This window comes from Sus scrofa, chromosome 3, assembly GCF_000003025.6.
Source record: "Sus scrofa isolate TJ Tabasco breed Duroc chromosome 3, Sscrofa11.1, whole genome shotgun sequence".
Classification (NCBI taxonomy): domain Eukaryota; kingdom Metazoa; phylum Chordata; class Mammalia; order Artiodactyla; family Suidae; genus Sus; species Sus scrofa.
The window spans coordinates 107406878-107426545 of NC_010445.4; the positions used below are offsets into that span (position 1 = coordinate 107406878).

Consider the following 19668-nt stretch of genomic DNA (forward strand, 5'->3'; position numbering starts at 1 on the left):
AACTCCCCGATGTTGTAAATCTTGATGTTTCTGAGAACTTTCGTTCCCAACTAATAACAGTACAAACAAGATAATTTTTCTGGAAATAAATTTGGCAATATATATCAAAGATATTTAAAATACTTTATTTTGGGGAGTTCCCTGGCAGCACAGTGGGTTAAGGATCCAGCGTTGTTACTGCTGTTGCTCAAGTCCCTCCTATGATGCGGATTCAGTCCCTGGTCTGGGGACTTCTGCATGCTACAGGTGTAGCAAAAAAAATTATTTTAACCCATTTATAATTTATTCTTTGGGAATTTATTAGAATTAGAAACACATACAAGAAATTTAATACAAAAAAAAGGTAGTTACAGCATTATCTCTAAAAGGAAAAGTTGAAAATCTTAAACAATAGACTAACATTTAAAAATATTCATGACAAGAAGTTCCCACTGCAGCACAGTGGATAAATGATCTGGTTTGTTTCTGTGGAATTGCCAGTTTGATCCCAAGTCCAGTGCATTGGGTTAAGAATCCAGCACTGCTGTAGCTGTGACATGGGTTATAGCTCTGGCTTGGGTTCAATCCCTGGCCCAGGAATTTCCAAATGCTATGGATACAGCTGAAAAAGACACAAAACTTCATGAAAAAATATTATGCAAGCACCAAAGAAACCATTTTTTTGGAGTTCCCGTCATGGCTCAGTGGTTAACGAATCCAACTAGCATCCCTGAAGACACAGGTTCGATCTCCGCCCTCACTCAGTGCGTTAAGGGTCTGGCGTTGCCATGAGCTGTGGTGTAGGTCACAGATGCAGCTCGGATCCGGCATTGCTGTGGCTGTGGCATAGGCCAGTGGCTACAGCTCCAACTGGAATCCTAGCCTGGGAACTGACATATGCCACAGGTGCAGTCCTGAAAAGATAAAAAAAAAAAAAATCATTTTTTCAAAGAGTATTTAATGAAAAGCAATACTCAAGACATTAACTGAAAAAAGCCAAACAAAAAACTGTAAATTGATACAATTCTATGTAAAAAAAAAAAGTATATGTGCATAGAAAAAAATGAAAAGAAAATAGAAATGTTAACGTTATTTCTTTGTCGTCACAGGTTATTAGTATTGTTTTCTTCTCGTATCTTTCTGATCTTTACAGAGAAACAGTTTCTAAATCTCTGTACCTTCCGACTTCCCATCATGGCTCAGTGGTTAACGAATCTGACTAGGAACCATGAGGTTGTGGGTTCGATCCCTGGCCTTGCTCAGAGGGTTAAGGACCCAGCATTGCCATGATCTGTGGTGTAGGTCGTAGACGCGGCTCAGATCCGGTGTTGCTGCGGCTGTGGTGTAGGCCGGTAGCTACAGCTCCAATTGGACCCCTAGTCTGGGAATCTCCCTATGTCGTGGGTACGGCCCTAGAAAAGACAAAAAAAAAATTTTTTTTTGCAATTTATAAAGTTTTTTCAAAATAATTCTGCTCATCACAAATACAATTAATTTTCTAGTTCATACAGTAATTCATAAACTCTAATTCATACAAATACAAGTCATACCTCATAACAATCAAGAAGTTGTTTAAACTTGAATGCATATTTCTTTTTTGTTCTGGGTGTTTTTTTTCAGCTGTGCCCATGGTAAGGAGAAGTTCCCAGGCCAAGGACTAAACCCTCACCACAAGGGCAACTTGAGTCACTGCAATTACAACTCCAAATTCTTTTCTTTTTTTTTTCTTTTTACAGCCGCACCAGAGGCATATGAAGGTTCCCAGGCTAGGGGTCAAACTGGAGCTATAGCCACTAGCCTACACCACAGCCACAGCAATGCAGGATCTGAGCTGTGTCTTTGACCTACACCACAAGCTCATGGCAATACCGGATCCTTAATCCACTGAGCGAGGACAGGGATCAAATCCGAAATCTCATGGTTCCTAGTCAGATTCGTTTACGCCACGACGGGAACTCCTTTTTTTGGCTACTTTCAAATATATGTCCACCCACCACTGCTTAAGGGAAGTTCCTGGGAACTCATTTAATTAACAAAATACAACCATTTGCAATAAATACATTAACTACTCTAAGTATACTGACACTTCTAAAATCCTGCAATAAACTTTTCTTAGGTAGGTTACACATCTCAAAATTTCATTCATGTTATTTGGTAAATGCAATATTTTAATCACATGTAACTTAAGTCAGTTCTGCCTGCTTTTTAAGTAATATGTTACTTTAAAGCCTGAAATAATTAGATTTTGTTTTATAATTTTCTGCTTGGGGAAGAGGTTAGAATGTTTGGGGTAGTTTTCTCTTCAGGGTATACTTTCTCATTGATTTATGAATTAATGAAACAAAAAAAAGACTTGTTTTTAATGAGAGATTAACTGAATTTTTAATTAACAGTAAGTAAAAAACATACCTTCAGAGACATAAGCAAAAGGTTTATTCCGAACAGAAAGCATCGTGAACAGGTTGAAAGAAAGAGCCACAAAAGTACCAACTAATAATCTTCCCCTAAAAAGAATAACATTTATCATTACTTTTTTCTTGGCAATATCAATATGTAATCCCAGCATGTGGAGAGACTAGAAATGGGAAGGCAGCAGTCTGCTTCAATGGTTTGGTATTTGCCAGAATCTGATTTTGGTTTCTAACCCCCATGACCTCTGTTCTGTCTACTGCTCTTCCATCTTACACAGGAGGAAAGAAAAAAAGACTCAGCATTAACAGTATCTTCTTCAGGTAACTGCTATTATAAATTTGTATAAATGCTAATAGTATCTGGTTTACAGTACTGTGGCCAGGTCAGACTGTCTTGAATTAAACTGATTAGAACAGGTCAAATCCACATAATTGGCAACTATGTGGTAAATAATAAAAATTGCATCTTTTCTGCAGATGCTACTAAAAGATTTATGGGATCTAATTTTAAATTACAGAAAGCTCATGCGTATAGCACTAGGATCTATATATCTAGTCACTTATGATGGAGTGTGATAATGTAAGAAAAAAGAATCTATATATGTATGTGTGACTGCGTCATTTTGCTGTACAGGAGAAAACTGACAGAACACTGTAAATCGGCTATAATGGAAAAAAATAAAAATCATTAAAAGAAAATTAAAAATAAATAAATAAGTAAATAAATTACAGAAGGCCAGACAGGGCTGGCTTAGTGTGTTGACCTGGGCCTGGAAATACTGAGAGACCTGAAGTCAGGGTAGAAAGGTTTCCCTGTTCAGTATAAAAATCTAAGAGCTTGGGAATCGTTAAGGGTGAAAGGAGTCTTAGTTTTTGAGGATTTTGCTTAAAATATCAGTGAAACGTATACTGCCACACTTTCAACTCTGTTAATAGCCAAAGTAACCACTATTTAATAATATGGCAATTAATAACTGGGAATCAAACTTAATAGCAAATTATGTCAAAAGCAGAATCTCACGTGTGTATCTCGGGCTGCTCCAAAAAGCGTTCTGCACTAAAAGACAGAAATAAGGTATTAAATAAGTCCTAAAAATTATAAAATTAAAATTATTCATTAAATATATAATTAACCCAGTAAGTTCACAAAATTTTTCAATTTGAAAACCAATTATTAGTAGCAATGAGGCAAGGAGACTCACAAATTATCCTCAATATGTAATGTCAACCTTTCTCTACTGAACCTGTTTCAATGGTTTTATACTAAGCTTTAAAATACATCTGACTAAATGCCTTCCTTTCATCCACAGCTACTTAGACTCATTTTAGTAGCATTAAGGAAGGGTGAAAAGAAGGGAGAGAAGTCTAAAACACGAAGAAACTGTTATTAAAACTCCAGCACTACAAATCTTGATTTTTTTTTTTTTTTTTGGCCACACTCACAGCATGTAGAAGTTCCTGGGTCAGGGACCAAACCTATGCCACAGCAATGACCCAAGCCATAGCAGTAACAACACTGGATCCTTAATCCACTGAGCCACCAGGGAACTCCTGCATATCTGAATTCAAGCCAGACGTGTCTCAATGGATTCTTTCATGTTCCCAAATGTGGCATAGGTAGAATTTATGATGACAGCAATATCATATACAAATGTACCTTTCTTTTAATATAAAGAGAGCTCCCAATTGTGCCAAGACTGTGGAAGCAAATACAGCCAGGACTTCTAATCTTTCAAATCTGAAATTAGAAAATTAATTAAATCAGTATAATTCTTTCAATTCACAAACTAGTATCTCTAGAACACACAGACCCATTCAATATACATGTGCCTACTATAAGCCAAACACTGTTAGAACAGACTACAGAGTTTCTAGAATGATAATAAATGATGAACATCACAGATTTTTAAAGAGTGACTATTTGTACAATACATATTCCTAGGACCCACTTACGGCTCTTATATTCTAGAAATAACCATCACATAATAACATGTAACACTTAATTGACCCACCATGTGTTAGACACTGGTTGAAGTGCTTAACATGTTACCTCATCTGAACCTCTCAAATCCTCCTGAGGATTACTGTAGCCAATTTTTTTTTTTTTTAAAGAGATAAGGAATTTGAAACACAAAGAGGAAAAGTAACTGTTTAATAAGAGTCATACAGCTAGCAAGTGGAGGAGTCAGGTTTTCACACTGATTCCAAAATTCATGATTTTAACCACTACTATATTGCCTCTCAGGTCTACACATAATTGCAGTTAATTATGTCTTATAATTTCTAAGCTATAAGCTCGAGGCCAGAAGCTACTGTTGTATTTAAGTTTTCCCCACTACATATAATTTAATGGTATTCAATACCTGTGGTAAGTAAAATTTCTCAAGGAAAAAACTATTTTCAGAAAAGGTAATAAAATAATTAAGAATGTTTATCAAATTACTTTTTTTCCTCCAAATGAGTCGGTTTAATTCCAGGTGATACAGAATTCAGGATATTCAGAAGATAAATAAAATGAAAAGCTCATCACATTGCTATTTGTAATGGAGAAATGTTGGAAATCAACAAAAGATCATTATATGTTACTAAAAATATTAATAGGTATGTATTATTGGAGTTCCCATCATGGCGCAGTGGTTAATGAATCCAACTAGGAACCATGAGGTTGCAGGTTCAATCCCTGGCCTCGCTCAGTGGGTTAAAGATCTGGCATTGCCATGAGCTGTGGTGTAGGTTGCAGATGCGGCTCGGATCCCTTGTTGCTGTGGCTCTGGCTTAGGCCAGTGCCCACAGCTCCAGTTAGACCCCTAGCCTGGAAATCTCCATATGCCACAAGAGTGGCCCTAGAAAAGGTAAAAAGACAAAAAAAAAAAAAAAAAAAAAGTATTTATTGACATGGAAATATGTAAGTGAAAAAGGGGGGTTATGGGAAAGGATAAAAAAACAGTATGTAGGAGTTCCTTTATGTGCAGTGGGTTAAGGATCCAGCATTGTCACTACCGCAGCTCAGGTTGCTGCTGTGGCATCAATGTGATCCCCAGCCTAAAACTTTCACATGCCGCAAGCACAGCCAAAACACCCCAAAAAACAGTATGTAAATGCAGCAACATTATTTCTGGAAATTGCTAAGCTGACATTAAAGTGCACATGGAAACGCAAAAGCTGAAAGAAAGCAAAGATAATCTGAAGAGCAACAACAAAGACGGAAGATTTACACTACAATAATCAAGATTTCAAAACTACAGTAATTAACACAGTATAGAATGACACATTGGTAGACAAATACACCAAAAAGAAAAGAGAATCCAGAACCAGACCTACACACATACAGGCACTTAATTTTTGAAAACATAGCACATAAAAGCAGTAGAAAAAGAATAAATTTTTTCAATAAAGTTTTATCAATGTAAATAGCTCTATAGAAACAAATGTGCCCTGACCTCTACCTCCACCCATACACAAAAATCAATTCTACTAAGCCTACATGTGAAAGATCAAACAGTAACACCTCTAATTAACAGAGTAGAATGTCTTTATGACCTTGGGGCTAGCCAAAATCTCTTGATAAGTACACAAAAAGTACTAACCATAAAGAACAAGACTGATAAACTGAATTTATCATTGAAATAAATTTATTTATTTATTTATTTTGCTTTTTCGGGCCACACCTACAGCATATGGAAGTTCCCAGGGTAGGGGTAGAATTGGAGCTACAGCTGCCGGTCTACACCAAATCCACAGCAACACGGGATGTGCTACCACAGCTCACGGCAAAGCCAGATTCTCAACCCAGTGCAAGGCCAGGGACTGAGCCCACATCCTCATTGCTACTAGTCAGGTTTGTTAACCACTTAGTCATACTGGGACTCCATCCAGCAGCATTTATTTTCTAGAAATACTCTAGCTAGCTCTCCACAGCCCGATATAACTACTATTTTAATAGCAATAAGTCAGCAGCAAATAAAATAATTTGAACTTACCCAAATGAATAGGCAGGGCTAGGTTTTCTCATCATTACCCAGTAACTTATTAAACATGTCATTAAACTAAGTAAAAAGGAAAATAAATTTAGCATTAGATCTAGAGCTAGAGAACATACAAAAAGAAATTAACTTTTCAGAATATCTAAGTTGCTAAAAGTTACCAGTGTTCGCACAGACTAATAAGTTATTCTAATAATTTATAATCTAATCACAGTAAGCACCCTAATGTGTGACAGTTTTAACATGCGGAGAAACTGAAAGTTACAACATACCATTAAGACAGTTAAATAGAACCTAAACCCATACTTTCTCTACTCAGTAAGTTATCTACCCTAAATGGTTTCTATAACTGAGGCTGCAAAAAATGACACAGTTATAATACAGAAAATTTATTTTATTCTAGGCATATACAGTACATTCTAACTTTGATAAACTTTAATTTTTATTAAAAGTTAAACTAGGAGTTCCCATTGTGGCACAGCGGAAATGAATCCGACTAGGAACCATGAGGTTGCGGGTTTGATCCCTGGCCTCGCTCAGTGAGTTAAGGATCTGGCGTTGCCGTGAGCTGTGGTGTAGGTTGCAGATGCAGCTTCAATCTGGCATTGCTGTGGCTGTGGTGTAGGCTGGCAGCTACCACTCCAATTCAACCCCTAGCCTGGGAACCTCCATATGCCACAGGAGCAGCCCTAAAAGGACAAAAGACAAAAAAAAAAAAGTTAAACTAAGTATTACTAATACCTTGACAATATTCTGGATGGGATAAAGCTGTGGTAAGTTTCTAAGTACAATGGAGAATCATTCTAAAACAACCTACTACACAGTGAAATTCAGGTAACAACTATCTGTTTTAGTTCAATCAGGTAGCCTTAGTTATGTGACTGATGAAAAGACATCCTTAGAATATTCCCTATGGCATGGATCGTGGCGACATCATGGTCTAAGTACTTTGCAACTTTATACGGATATCCGAAAGGTCCCATAAAGTAGGGAGCCAACACGTTGTCTCTCTGGCTCACAATTACATCCATACAAACTTCATGGTTATTAATGCTCCTCATTTCTTTTCCCATCTACATGGTTACAATGGGAACTGGTATGTTCTTACATGTTCCTGCTCTCTGGTCACAGCTGACTCACTGACAGGTAGGCACCCCAAACACCTGACCTAATGTCTGGGTGTTACCTTTTCTGTTGCTATAAAAATGGGCTATTTTCTTTCAGTACGTCTTCTTTTTCCTTTTTTTTAGGGCCCCGCACCCGAGGCATATGGAAGTTCCAGGCCAGGTAATAGGAGCTGAAGCTGCTAGCCTACACACACCACAGCCATGCAGGATCCTTAACCTACTGAGCAAGGCCAGGGATCAAACCTGTGTCCTCATGGTTGCTACTCAGATTCATTAATCGCAGAGCTACGACGGGAATGACTCTTTCAGTATATCTTCTAAGTGTTACTATTTGTATATATGGTCCTTGTTGATAATTTTACTTATTTCAAAGATCACTTTCCTTTAAGTAAAGAAAACTTCATAAATTCAGCACAAAAAATTCCTTATCAGCTTCAAAACATTAAGGAGAGTTTTAAAAACTTACCTAAAAAGATCAAAAATAGTCAGGTAAGTATAGGCAGTTAAAGCTGTAAAACAACAAAAAGACTGATTAAAATATAATCGAATCCACTGTTAGGAAATACAGCAAATCACCAAAACTGTTCATACCATGGGTATCCATCATCAAAAAAAAAAAAAAAAAAAAAAAATCCTAGAGTTCCTGTCATGGCACAGCGGGAAATGAATCCAATTAGAAATCATGAGGTTGCAGGTTCAAGCCCTGGCCTTGCTCAGTGGGTTAAGAATCTGGTGTTGCCGTGAGCCATGGTGTAGGATGCAGGCATGGCTTGGATGCTGCATTGCTGTGACTGTGGCACAGGCCAGCAGCTGTAGTTCTGATTCAAGCCCTAGCCTGGGAACCTCCATATGCCACGGGTACAGCCCTAAAAAGAAAAAGAAAAAAATCATGACTCACTGATTAGCCGAAGTTGGTTAATATTAAGAGTTACTTTAGAACCTGATTTTCCACGGCATGGATCAGCATATGCTCAAAAACACTGTGACCAATTTTTGCCTATTTTTGTCAACTGAGTACTATTTCAATTTTTTTTTTTTTTCCTTTTTAGAGCCACACCTGTGGCATATGGAAGTTCCCAGGCTAGAGATCGAGTCAGAGCTATAGCTGCCGGCAGACACCACAGCCACGGCAACACAGGATCCAAGCCATGCCTGCAAGCGACCCCTAGCCTGGGAACCTCCATATACCATGGGTGTGATGGGTGTGGCCCTAAAAAGACAAAAGACAAAAAAAAAAAAAAAAGAACTCTCATGAAAAGATAAGATACATACACCCCAGTGTTCACAGCAGCACCATTTACAATAGCCAAGATATATAAGCACCCAAGAGTCATTCAATAGAATGGATAAAGAAGATGTGGTATATATGTATACCATGGAATATTAGTCCAAAAAAGAATGAAATTCTGCCATTTGCAGCAACATGGATCAACCCACAGATTATGTTTAGTGAAATAAGTCAGAGAAAGACAAACATCATGATATCACCTATATGTGGAATTTAAAAAATAAAGTGTATATAGCTAAACAGAAACAGACTCTCAGATAAAGAAAACAAACTAGTGATACCAGTGGGGAGAGGGACAAGACAGGGGTATGAAATTAAGATATACAAACTACTATGTATAAAACAGATTAGCAACACAGATATATTATATAGCACAGGGAATTATAGCCATTATTTTTAATAACTTTTAATGGAGTATGACCTATAAAAATACCGAATCACTATGCTATACACCTGAAACTAATATAATATTGTAAACCAACTATAACTCAATAAAAATATTTTTTAAAAAGAAATGTTTTTCAGTAGATTCAGCTTTTTTTTAAAAAGTTCACTCTAAATGATAATGCTTAACAACTGAACCAAACTTTAGGAGTTCCCTATCGTGCCTCAGCAGTAATGAATCCAACTAATATCCATGAACCAAACTTTATAGTTTACAAGGTACTTTTCGAATAGATTCTCTTAAATCTTTTGAGTTATATTTCAGAAAAAGGTTATCCTATGTAAAGGAAGACATACCTTTATTTAAAGTGAAACTAATCATTAATTCCATAAAAATAAGAATAGTAACATACCTATACTGTTAGTGGAACTGCACCACATAAGCAGGAAGCCAGTACATGTTAAGTTTATTGCACCAAAGAACAATATCTTCCAAGACTGTGAAAGAGAAAATCATCCTTATTTGTACAGCATTAATAACCTTCACTGGGTCCACTGCTGTGACACATACTCTGATAGTCAAAGGAATAAGCACAACTTTTTCAAAAAGTTTGTATTATACTGCATAAAACTGCAAAATTATCATCAACCAAATTATTATATAAACCTTAAAGAAAAATTCTAGGAGTTCTCATCGTGGCTCAGTGGAAACTCATCTGACTAATATCCATGAGGATGCAGGTTTGATCCATGGCCGCCTTGCTCAGTGGGTTAAGGATATGGTGTGGCCTTGAGCTGTGGTGCAGGTCGCAGACGCAGCTCAGATCCTGTGTGGCTATGGCACAGGCCAGCAGCTGCAGCTCCAATTTGACCCCTAGCCTGAGAACCTCCATATCCTGCAGGTGTGGCCCTAAAAAAAAAGCAAATAAACAAAAAAAACAAACAAAAAAAGAGTAATGCTAATAATGGAATTATTCAAGAGAAAATAAATTATTCAAGAGAACATAAACTCTCAAATAGTTGAGGAATAATATGTTGACATTTGAATGTAATTTTGTCTCTATAAACATGCATATAAAGATGATGATAAAACAAATGGAACAAAATGTAAAGCAATAGATGAATCTGAGTAAAAGGCATGAGGGAGTTCCTTACACTAAATCTTGTAACTTTCTATAAGCTTGAAAATACTTCAAAATAAACTCCACATGCTGTGGATGTGGCCAAAAAAAAAAAAAAAAAAAGAAAATGAAAGAAAGGAAGAACAATACCTTTGGGAAAAGTGAGAAGGTAAGAAGGTAACTGAAAAAACAGAAATTTTAAGGCAAAAAGAGGTAAAAGTGATGTAACACAGAGTTGTTAGCCTATAAATCTCTAGAAAGGAAGAAGCAAGGCAATTTTCTAAAATTAAAGGATATGGTATAAGAGGACTGGAAACTTAAATCCATAAGAATGTGCAGGAGAGTCGGTATGGTGACTATACTACTGAACCATCAAAGCAGTGAACAACAACTGCCAGCACAAATTTATAGAAGACACCATTCTGGAACTTCCTCTACGCCCAGCAGTAAAACCAGAGACAGGTGAGACAGGGATGTTAGACACTAGAGAAGTGATATGATAGGTTAATGAGACAAGGGACTCTAAGATCAGCAAGGACATTAATAAAATGACTGGACACAGGGTCTAGTCATGAGAAAGAGTCAACAACAGTCCGAAAAGGAGGACAGGAGTTCCCACTGTGGCACAGTGGGTTAAGAACCTGACTGCAGTGGCTCGGGTTGCTATGGAAGCAAGGGTTTGATCCCCGGCCAAGTGTAGTGGGTTAAAGGATGTGCAGCTGCGGCTTGGATTCAATCCCTGGCCTGGGAACTTCCATATGCCACAAGTACAGCATTAAAAAAAAAAAGTAAAAAAGAAAAAGAGGCTAAAGCATGCAATACATGCACCTCTACTGTTGAATCAAGCTATACAATCAACACATATTTGAGCATCTATTTTGTAACAGACACTATACCCAACAGATAAAGTAGTGAACAGAACAATGGACCTTTTAATCCAGGTAGGGTGACACACAATAAGCAAATACTTAAGTTTAGTGGTGGTAAGTGCTAATAAGAAAAAATAAAGTATGGCAAGAACACAGTAATGGAAGACAGAGGAGAGCTGATCTTCTAGATAGGGTGGTCCGAAAAAACTCCTTTGGTCAGGTGACATGTGACCAGAAATCTGAAAGAGGCAAAGGGGCTGAGCATGCAGCTACCTGAGAGAGAAAATGGGAACCACAGTATATATACCCTGAGATAGAAGAGTACCTGTCAGGCCAGCTAGAGAAGTGAATTCAGAGTCTGGGACTCAAGTCCGGGCATCAAGTAGTGTCTTGTATGCCAGGAAAATAATGGGATTTAGTCCAAATGAGAAAGAAAGTGACATGGCTTTTATTTTTAAAAGATCATTCAGTTTCCCTACTGTCTGGGGCAAGGATGGAAGTAGGAAGACCATTTAGAATGTTACTGAAATAATCATGTGGGAAATGATGGTGGCTTTTTTTTTTAAGGGCCATATCTGTAGCATATGGAGGTTCTCAGGCTAGGGGTCTAATCAGAGCTGTAGCCACGCCAGAGCCACAGCAATGCCAGATCCAAGCCGCATCTGAGACCTATGCCACAACTCACAGCAACGCCAGATCCTTAACCCACTGAGCAAGGCCAGGGATCAAACCCACAACCTCATGGTTCCTAATCGGATTCGTTTCCGCTGTGCCATGACAGGAACTCCAATGGTGGCTTTCATGGTAGTAGGAAGGTGTTAAAAGAGTCAGGTTCTGGGGATTATACTGAAGAGAGCTAGCAAGATTTACTCCTAAAACAGATGTGAGGAGTAAGGGAAAAAGAGGGGTAAGGATGACTTCAAGGTTTCTGGTCTGAGCCATGCAGTGAGAAAGTGAAAGAAAATCAAAGTTCAGGCTTGATCATATTAAATTTGAGATGCCTGTGAAATACCCAGGTAAAAATGTTGAGAAGGCCATTATCTATATGAATCACAGGTAGAGAAGAAATTAGGGACTCAGATATAAATACATGGTCATGAGCACATGGTAATGGAAGTGTCACAAGATGGAATGAATGTAAACAAGAGAAGCAAAAGCTCTATAAGCCTTGGTCCACTCCAAAACTTACGAGGTCAGAAAGGAAAGTAACAAAGGAGACTAAAAAACAATGGCCAAGTAGGAGGAAAATCAAGAGTGGTGTTTCAGAGTCCAAATAAACAAAGCGCTTCAAGGAGGAAAAGACTGATTTTTGTCAGATGCCACTAAGATCAAATAAGATAGGAAACGAGGATGACTAATGATTTAGGCAACATAAAGGTTATGAGGTACCTCGTAAAGGTTGTTTCTTTGGATAAGTGGGGACTAGAGCCAGACTGGTTTTGTTTAATAGAGACAGGGAGAAGAGAAAATGAGCACAGAAAGCAGAGCAATTCTTTTAAGTAGTTTTGCTACTTAAAAGAAAGCAGAGAAAGGAGGCAGCAGCTGAGAGTAAACATATAGCCTGTAATCATGACACAGGAAGGAGGAGAGTGATTCAAGAAGGAACAACGATGCAAGAGACAGAAGGTCAGTTATAGGAATGCTGTCTTTGAGTAGGCAACAGTGGATAGATTGGTCTTAGAGAGAGGATCAGACAATTCATTCACTGAAACAGGGGAGAAGAATGTTGGTCGATGTCCTAATGACAGATGTGGATGTTTTCTTCCGATTACTTCCTTTCCCTTAATGAAATAGGAAGTAACATCAATAGGTTGGAGTGAGGATAAATAAAGTTTTGTAAGTTTGAGGAGAGAAATGAGAACTGGCATGAAATTATCATTTTGGAAAGTGGGAAACTGGACAAACAAAGAAGATATGATATGGGCAGTGCTAATGGTAAACTTGATCATGAATTTTAAGTGAGACCAGTCAGCATGGTTTTGTGTTTTTTCCAGGCTGGATTCAGTTGCTTGCATGCAGGTACAGAGTAGAAAGAAAGTGGACATAATGAGGTTAAGGATTTACCAAGGAGGTATGACAGACAGAAGAGGGGCACAAAGGAGTTGAAGGCATATGCAAGAAAATGAAAACAGTGGGCCATGAAATCTAAATTGCTACACAAGTAAATGAGGATAAGAGAAGAGAAAAATAGTGGAAATATGCCAGAGTCAATGGATTGGAGGTCCTCGCACTAGGAGGAGTGAACTGGAAAGACAAGAGATGGCAACTGATGAATGAAATGCCCAAAACTGATTCAATGGAAGGCTTCAGTTATTATAAATGACAAGGTCTATGGTATGATCATAGGAGTGGATGGCTGGGAGGGAAAGAGGACATTATTTGCAGAAAGAACTAAGGAACTGAGAGGTAAGGATCTTCCACTTGAAATACAAAATCACCAAGAACTAAGTTGGGAGTTGTGGTGAAGAGAGATGAGCTGGGTATATTAGATTAAATTATGACAGAGATTATCTGTACAATTCAAGTGTTCCTATGTCAGTTTTATTCGTACTACCTATTCTGCAGCATACTGTGCTTCAACGAAGTGTATTATTAAAGAGTCTTCTTCTCACTTCTGCAACATAGTTACTTTCCATCAACCTCATATGACTCTATCTATCTTTTCTCAAGTACCTAAGAGATAGAGAAGTTCCTACCCTTGACTCTCGAAGTTTAATATTCAGGGATGATAATATTTCCAAATTCAGAATTACTGAGTTCTGGCTATATTCCTAGGTTTTGGAAACAGGTGACATGGTGGTAAAAAACAAAGAAAAGAAGGCTTTAGTTTAGTATCCCAGTATGTGGTCAATGTTATTGGTACTGCTTACTGTGCTCCACTGAAGCTAGGACTGTTTAAAATTCATCAAATATTTATGGGATGTTATTTTGTATTTTTATTTTAAAAAGTGAGCAAAAGAGACACAGTCACTGCCTTCAGGGGCTTACAGTGTAAATGAGACAACAATGAGAAAAATGAAAACAGAACACTAGAAGATCTACTTTGGTGATCAAAAAGGGCACCAACTTTCTATTTATAGTCTCAAAACATAACTTATTTTTCCTGCCTTACATTAAAAATGAGAAAATGGGAGTTCCCGTTGTGGCTCAGTGGTTAACAAATCCGATCAGGAACCATGAGGTTGCGGGTCTGATCCCTGGCCCCACTCAGTGGGTTAAGGATCCAGCGTTGCCGTGCGTGAGCTGTGGTGTAGATTGCAGACACGGCTCGGATCTGGCATTGCTGTGGCTCTGGCATAGGCTGGCGGCTATAGCTCTGATTAGACCCCAGCCTGGGAACATCCATATGTTGCAGGTGCAGCCCCGGAAAAGACCAAAAAAGACAAAACAAAACAAACAAAAAAAAAAAAGAGAGAGAGATAAAATGCGGCTTCAGACTATATCCATTTAATTTGCTAAAAAATTAACATAAGGCAATCACCAATTTTTCTTCAAAATTCTTTAGAATCAGAATAAAAACTAATTGAAACCTAGCTTTTTCCCAAGCAAAACAACTATACACTAATATACTGTAATTTTACATTAAACAATTACTTATCCAACATAAAAAAATAGGAACTTACCCTTCGATCAGCTGCTACAAGTCTAAATTCTTGTAATAACTTGCCAAAAAAAGATCTTTGTGGTTTTCTAAAAAGATGAATTGTCCCCTTTAAGACACAAAAAATACACAAATCAGCATGTAAATATTAAATCCTCTTCATAATTCCTGCCATATGACATAGGAATAATTAACATTTACTGAATGCCTGATATGTGCCAAGTAATTATTTCAGACACTTTGCATGTATTTATCTACATAAGATTCACAATAACACTTTTTAAAATAAATTAGGCAATTTTGAACCAGAAAAGCAGTTTGCAAAATAGTTCTACTGGAAAGAAATTATTACAATTTACCTTATTAAAGCTTTATATAAAAAACGTTTGGCAAGTTTTATTACAATAAAACCTCTGAGTTTCAGGAAGGCAAAGTATCTGACATTCTAGCTAGGTTCCATGGTCCATCCCTGCCAGTACATATTATGGTGCTAGCAGAGAAAGGCATGGAACTGGGGTTCCCAATGACAGAAGAGACTGAGTGGTAACTAAAGTGGAAACCATGTAGGAAAGCCTTAACATGAAGGAGAGCTCAAGCAAATACAGGAAATTAGTCTGTGATTAAGATAGTATCCAACATCAGTGGGAGAAAAGGAGATTTACTCAATAAACGGGATTTGGAAAAAGGTAAGGTACTATACTTTAATTCTTTTACCATTTTAAAATTAAAATATAAAACTATCAAGTGCTTGAAGAAACTTATAAATGTATAGTTTTGTAATCCTGGATGTGGAGAAGACTTTTCTTAATAGGACATAAAAACAAGAAGCTGTAAAGGAAAAGGACTGGTCAGTTTTACTATATATACAACAGTCTACAAAAACCAAACCAAAATAATAATAATAAAAAAAAGGAGGAAAAAAAAAAGCAGGCGTTCCCATTGTGCTTCAGGGGTTACGAACCTAACCAGTATCCATGAGTTATGGTGTAGGTCACAGACGAGGCTCTGATCTGGCACTGCTGTGGCCGTGGTATAGGCCAGCAGCTGCAGCTCCAATGTGACCTCTAGCCTGGGAACTTTCACATGCCTCCAGTTCTCCAGTTCGGCCATTAAAAAAAAAAGAAAGAAAGAAAGAAAAAAGCAAAGTAATTGTTTCTAGAGGAAAAAAATCCTTCACAATTTCAATGGGTCATACATAATAATTTGATCACTAAGTGCCGTGTACTTAGATATCTGTATTATAATTTCAACTAAATATTTTCCTAGATGGTAAAGGTGAAATATCACTCTAACAACCATACTACATTTCTACTTCACTAAAGCTGGCCAGTTTGACTTGTAAACACTGAAGCTCCACAGACAGCAGTGGAACTGGGTGTTAACAGAATAAATATGTGAAAATTTTTCAGATACAATTCAAGCACAGGTGGGATTTTCCTACAGTTAGCATCTAGAAACATCTTAGTAGTGAAAATAGGCTGAACACTAGAAATCTGGCACAACAGGGGTTATCACTGTGGTGCAGTGGAAACAAATCCAACTAGTATCCGTGAGGATGCAGGTTCAATCCCTGGCCTTGCCCCAGTGGGCCAGGGATACGGCATTGCTGTGACTTTCGGTGTAGTTTTACAGATGCATCTTGGATCCCATACTGCTATAGCTGTGGTGTAGGCCAGTAGCTACAGTTGTGATTCAACCCCTAGCCTCAGAACTTCCATATGCTGCGGGTGTGGCCCTAAAAGAAAAAAAAAAAAAAAAAAAAAGAAAGAAAAAAAGAAATCTGGTGCAATAAAAACCACAAGATGTTGTTAACTGTCAAAGCCAAGTTATGGCTACATGGGGGGTTATTATATTATATTCTACTTCTGTGTATGTTTGAAAATTTCCACAATGAAAGTTAAAAATACTTTAAAATGCAACAATAAAGAATCAGGAAAATGGTGTTACTAATTTTGATATCCAAATAAAGACCAATGTATGTGTAACCCTAAGGCTCTGCTAAGCCCATTGAACTGAAAAAGGACAATATGCTATTTTTATCTGAGATGTTAATAAGTGCTTATGTTAGCAAACATACTCCAGTCCTCAAGAATTATGTGTGGGATATTTTGGTCCCAAAGATAAATTCTGCTCAATACTGGTATCTTTGAATATGTTCTAACTTTAGCCCATTTTAAGTTATTTAAGTTACTTTAAGCTTCAGGTTTAGACAATAAGATTTCCGAAAGGCAGAGGGCCATTTATGATGCCATTAGATATTGGGGGGGGGGAAACACAAAAATCCTAACTTTCATGTTACTCTTTCTACAATGATACTGACTTTCCATTGCTATCAGGATAAACTCCAAATTTCACAACCTGGAATTCAATGCTTTCCAGTGACTTAGCCTCAGTTTCTTTCCAGTTTTTTCTCTTGCTCCATATAGGAATCCTCAGCTCCAAATAAACTGGTGTACTCTTGTCTCATGATTCTACCACTCCAGAGCTAAAAGGCCAGACTTGCCTACCCGAGCTCTAACAGCACTGTAGCACTTAGCAAGTTACTTGACCTCTATCTCCTTTTCCAAATAGGAGACTAGGAGTACTGAAGGGAAACAGTACTGTTTACTGGTTCACCTCCCACATGAGGCCTTACTATATTATTCCAAATGATAGGCTTGTTTTTTTTAATGCCACTTCTTTTGGAATTAATCATAGGATAGTCTTCATCTTGTCCTCTTACACGGTAAGTTAATTTTTTAGTAACTTCACTAACAACAAGGGCTATATATGTTCTGATAGCAGTATACTTTCACATAGCATGTTAATGAATAATACATAAGGGGTGACTCAAAATCTTTCTTACTCAAAACTTTAAAAATAAAACTTAAATGCTATTTCCTTTATTACAAATGTTTCATGCTTAAAAATTTAGTGCCATGGTTACTTATTTAGTGTTTTATAAAACAGATATTTATTGAAAACTTCCTCTGGGCCAGGCACTGTATGAAAGGTTCTGGGAACATTAGGCTGAATATATAGGTCTTGCTCTCAAAGAACTTATAGCCTAGGACATGAGAAAGACAAGCAAATACACTTTTTTTTTTTGGCTGCACCCACAGCATATGGAAGTTCCCAGGCCAGGGATCAAACCCACACCACAGCAGTGGATCTGAGCTGCTGTAGTGACAACACCCAATCCTTAACCCGCTGCACCACAAGAGAACCCCTAAATACACAATTTTAACATAGCCTAGTAAGGGCTACAGATGTTATTGGTAAAAAGCATCCTCACAGTAGCATAACATCCTATGCTTAATATCATAATATCCTATGATATTAAGATATGGCAGAAAGTCTAATGAAAGAGACTAAAAGACATTTAAGGGTTGTACTGATAAGCATGGGGGATAGGAGATGGAGAACAATTCTGTAAGACAGAAGAGCATATATTAATTTGGTGCAAAGGTCTAATTCTTAGAGTACAATCTGCAAGCTGTTCCTTGTAGCTGGAATATGGATATATGTATGTATGTATAAAAAGAGGCTGTAAGTTAAGCTAAACTACAGATGTCTTTGCTTGCCACACTAAACAGGGCTAAAGAAAAAAAAAGAAGGAAAAAAATGGAAGGATTTTAAGCAAGGGAGTGGCACAGTCAAACTTTAAAAACTTAACTCTGGCTATACAGGGTTATGAAGGAGAACACAGCTAGGGGCTATTTGGTTAGCCAAAAAAAGTAGACTTTTACCTACTTTCTGCATAAAAAAAAAAAGACTACAGAATATTTACAAAAGATTTTAAAAGTGGTTGAATAAAACATTTTTTCGACCGTGTCAACTCAAGCAAAAATATTTAAGAGAGTGACATTGCTTAGGCACAGAAAGGTGGTCCTCTTCTCATATACAGCTATCAGTAAGAGATCCCTGAATTTTTCTGATAAAATGGTGTGTACCTTTTTGGCACTGAAATCATAATCAACTGTTTATCTTTAGATAAAATTCAAAGAGCTATACACCTGATTTTTCAAGGCATAGAATGATTAATTCCAATAACAAAATTTGGATTAAACACCACGTCCCCCAAACCATAAAGTCTAGTGTATCTACAAATGCACAAAAAACTGCAATAAGAGGCACTGCCAACACCTTGACTTTAGCCAGTCTCTTTAACAGCCTTCTGAAAGCTGCTGCATATCCAGCTACCTGCCCTCAACAACTCCACGTTGGAGGGTGGGGCGACAACCTCATTAATCTACTCGTCACTGACTTTATTTACGCCAATGTTACCGTCACTGCTGTAAACATCACCAACACCGTCGTTGTTGCTGTGGACTTGTTTTTCAGATCTTTTGTTGGTCATATAGTCACTGACACCAGCAATGCCTTATATTTCTATATCAAGAATATCACAGCAGGGAGGAGTCATAAACTCGCCGAGAGATGAAAGGTCGACCTGGAGCGGGGATGCGGTCAAAGAAACCTGGTGTGGAAGCGAGAGGACATCAGGGCGTCCAAGGGACTCTCTCAGACCCCAGCCGCTGCTTCCGGGGAACCAAGCACAACAAAGACGACCTCTCCTCTGGCATCTGAGGCACTTCAAGGCCGCTTCAGGACCAGAGAGGATAAGAGGAATCACTTGTGACAGAAACCCTCATGCCCACGGCCAACTCACCATGATAAGGAGCCTCACAGCTCCCACCGGAAGACGCTCTAGGAGCGGGTTTTCCCCTGGAGCGGACGGGGTGGGGCCTCAGACGCGGATTGGCTGCGAGCGACGTGGGGGCGGAAGTGCGTGCACTGGCCTCCTGGTCCCGCGTACCCTTCCCGGCTGCCCCTGCGTTCTATAGAGCAGAAGGCGGAAGCTAGAGCGACGCTTCCGAGCCTTTCCAGGTTTGGGAGATGAATGAGTGCGTTAGTCCTTGTTGT

General features: G+C 38.1%; 1 protein-coding gene across 5 annotated transcripts in view; it reads right to left on the reverse strand.

Annotated features, from left to right (window-relative positions):
• The window catches only part of SLC30A6 (solute carrier family 30 (zinc transporter), member 6), a 38456-nt gene extending 19003 nt beyond the window's left edge, over window positions 1-19453 (reverse strand). Inside the window, exons 1-8 of one of the 5 annotated variants that reach the window (XM_021085560.1) lie at window positions 19030-19439; window positions 14786-14872; window positions 9586-9670; window positions 7967-8009; window positions 6371-6436; window positions 4048-4128; window positions 3412-3447; window positions 2389-2483 (exon numbers count right to left, since the gene is read on the reverse strand). In XM_021085560.1, coding sequence (XP_020941219.1) covers window positions 2389-2483; window positions 3412-3447; window positions 4048-4128; window positions 6371-6436; window positions 7967-8009; window positions 9586-9670; window positions 14786-14872; window positions 19030-19047 — 511 coding nt within the window. In that variant the 5' untranslated portion in view covers window positions 19048-19439. Of the gene's footprint in view, window positions 1-2388; window positions 3448-4047; window positions 4129-6370; window positions 6437-7966; window positions 8010-9585; window positions 9671-14785; window positions 14873-19029 lie in introns of all 5 variants that reach the window. The other 4 variants (NM_001137623.1, XM_021085562.1, XM_021085561.1 and 1 more) reach the window with 4 other exon arrangements.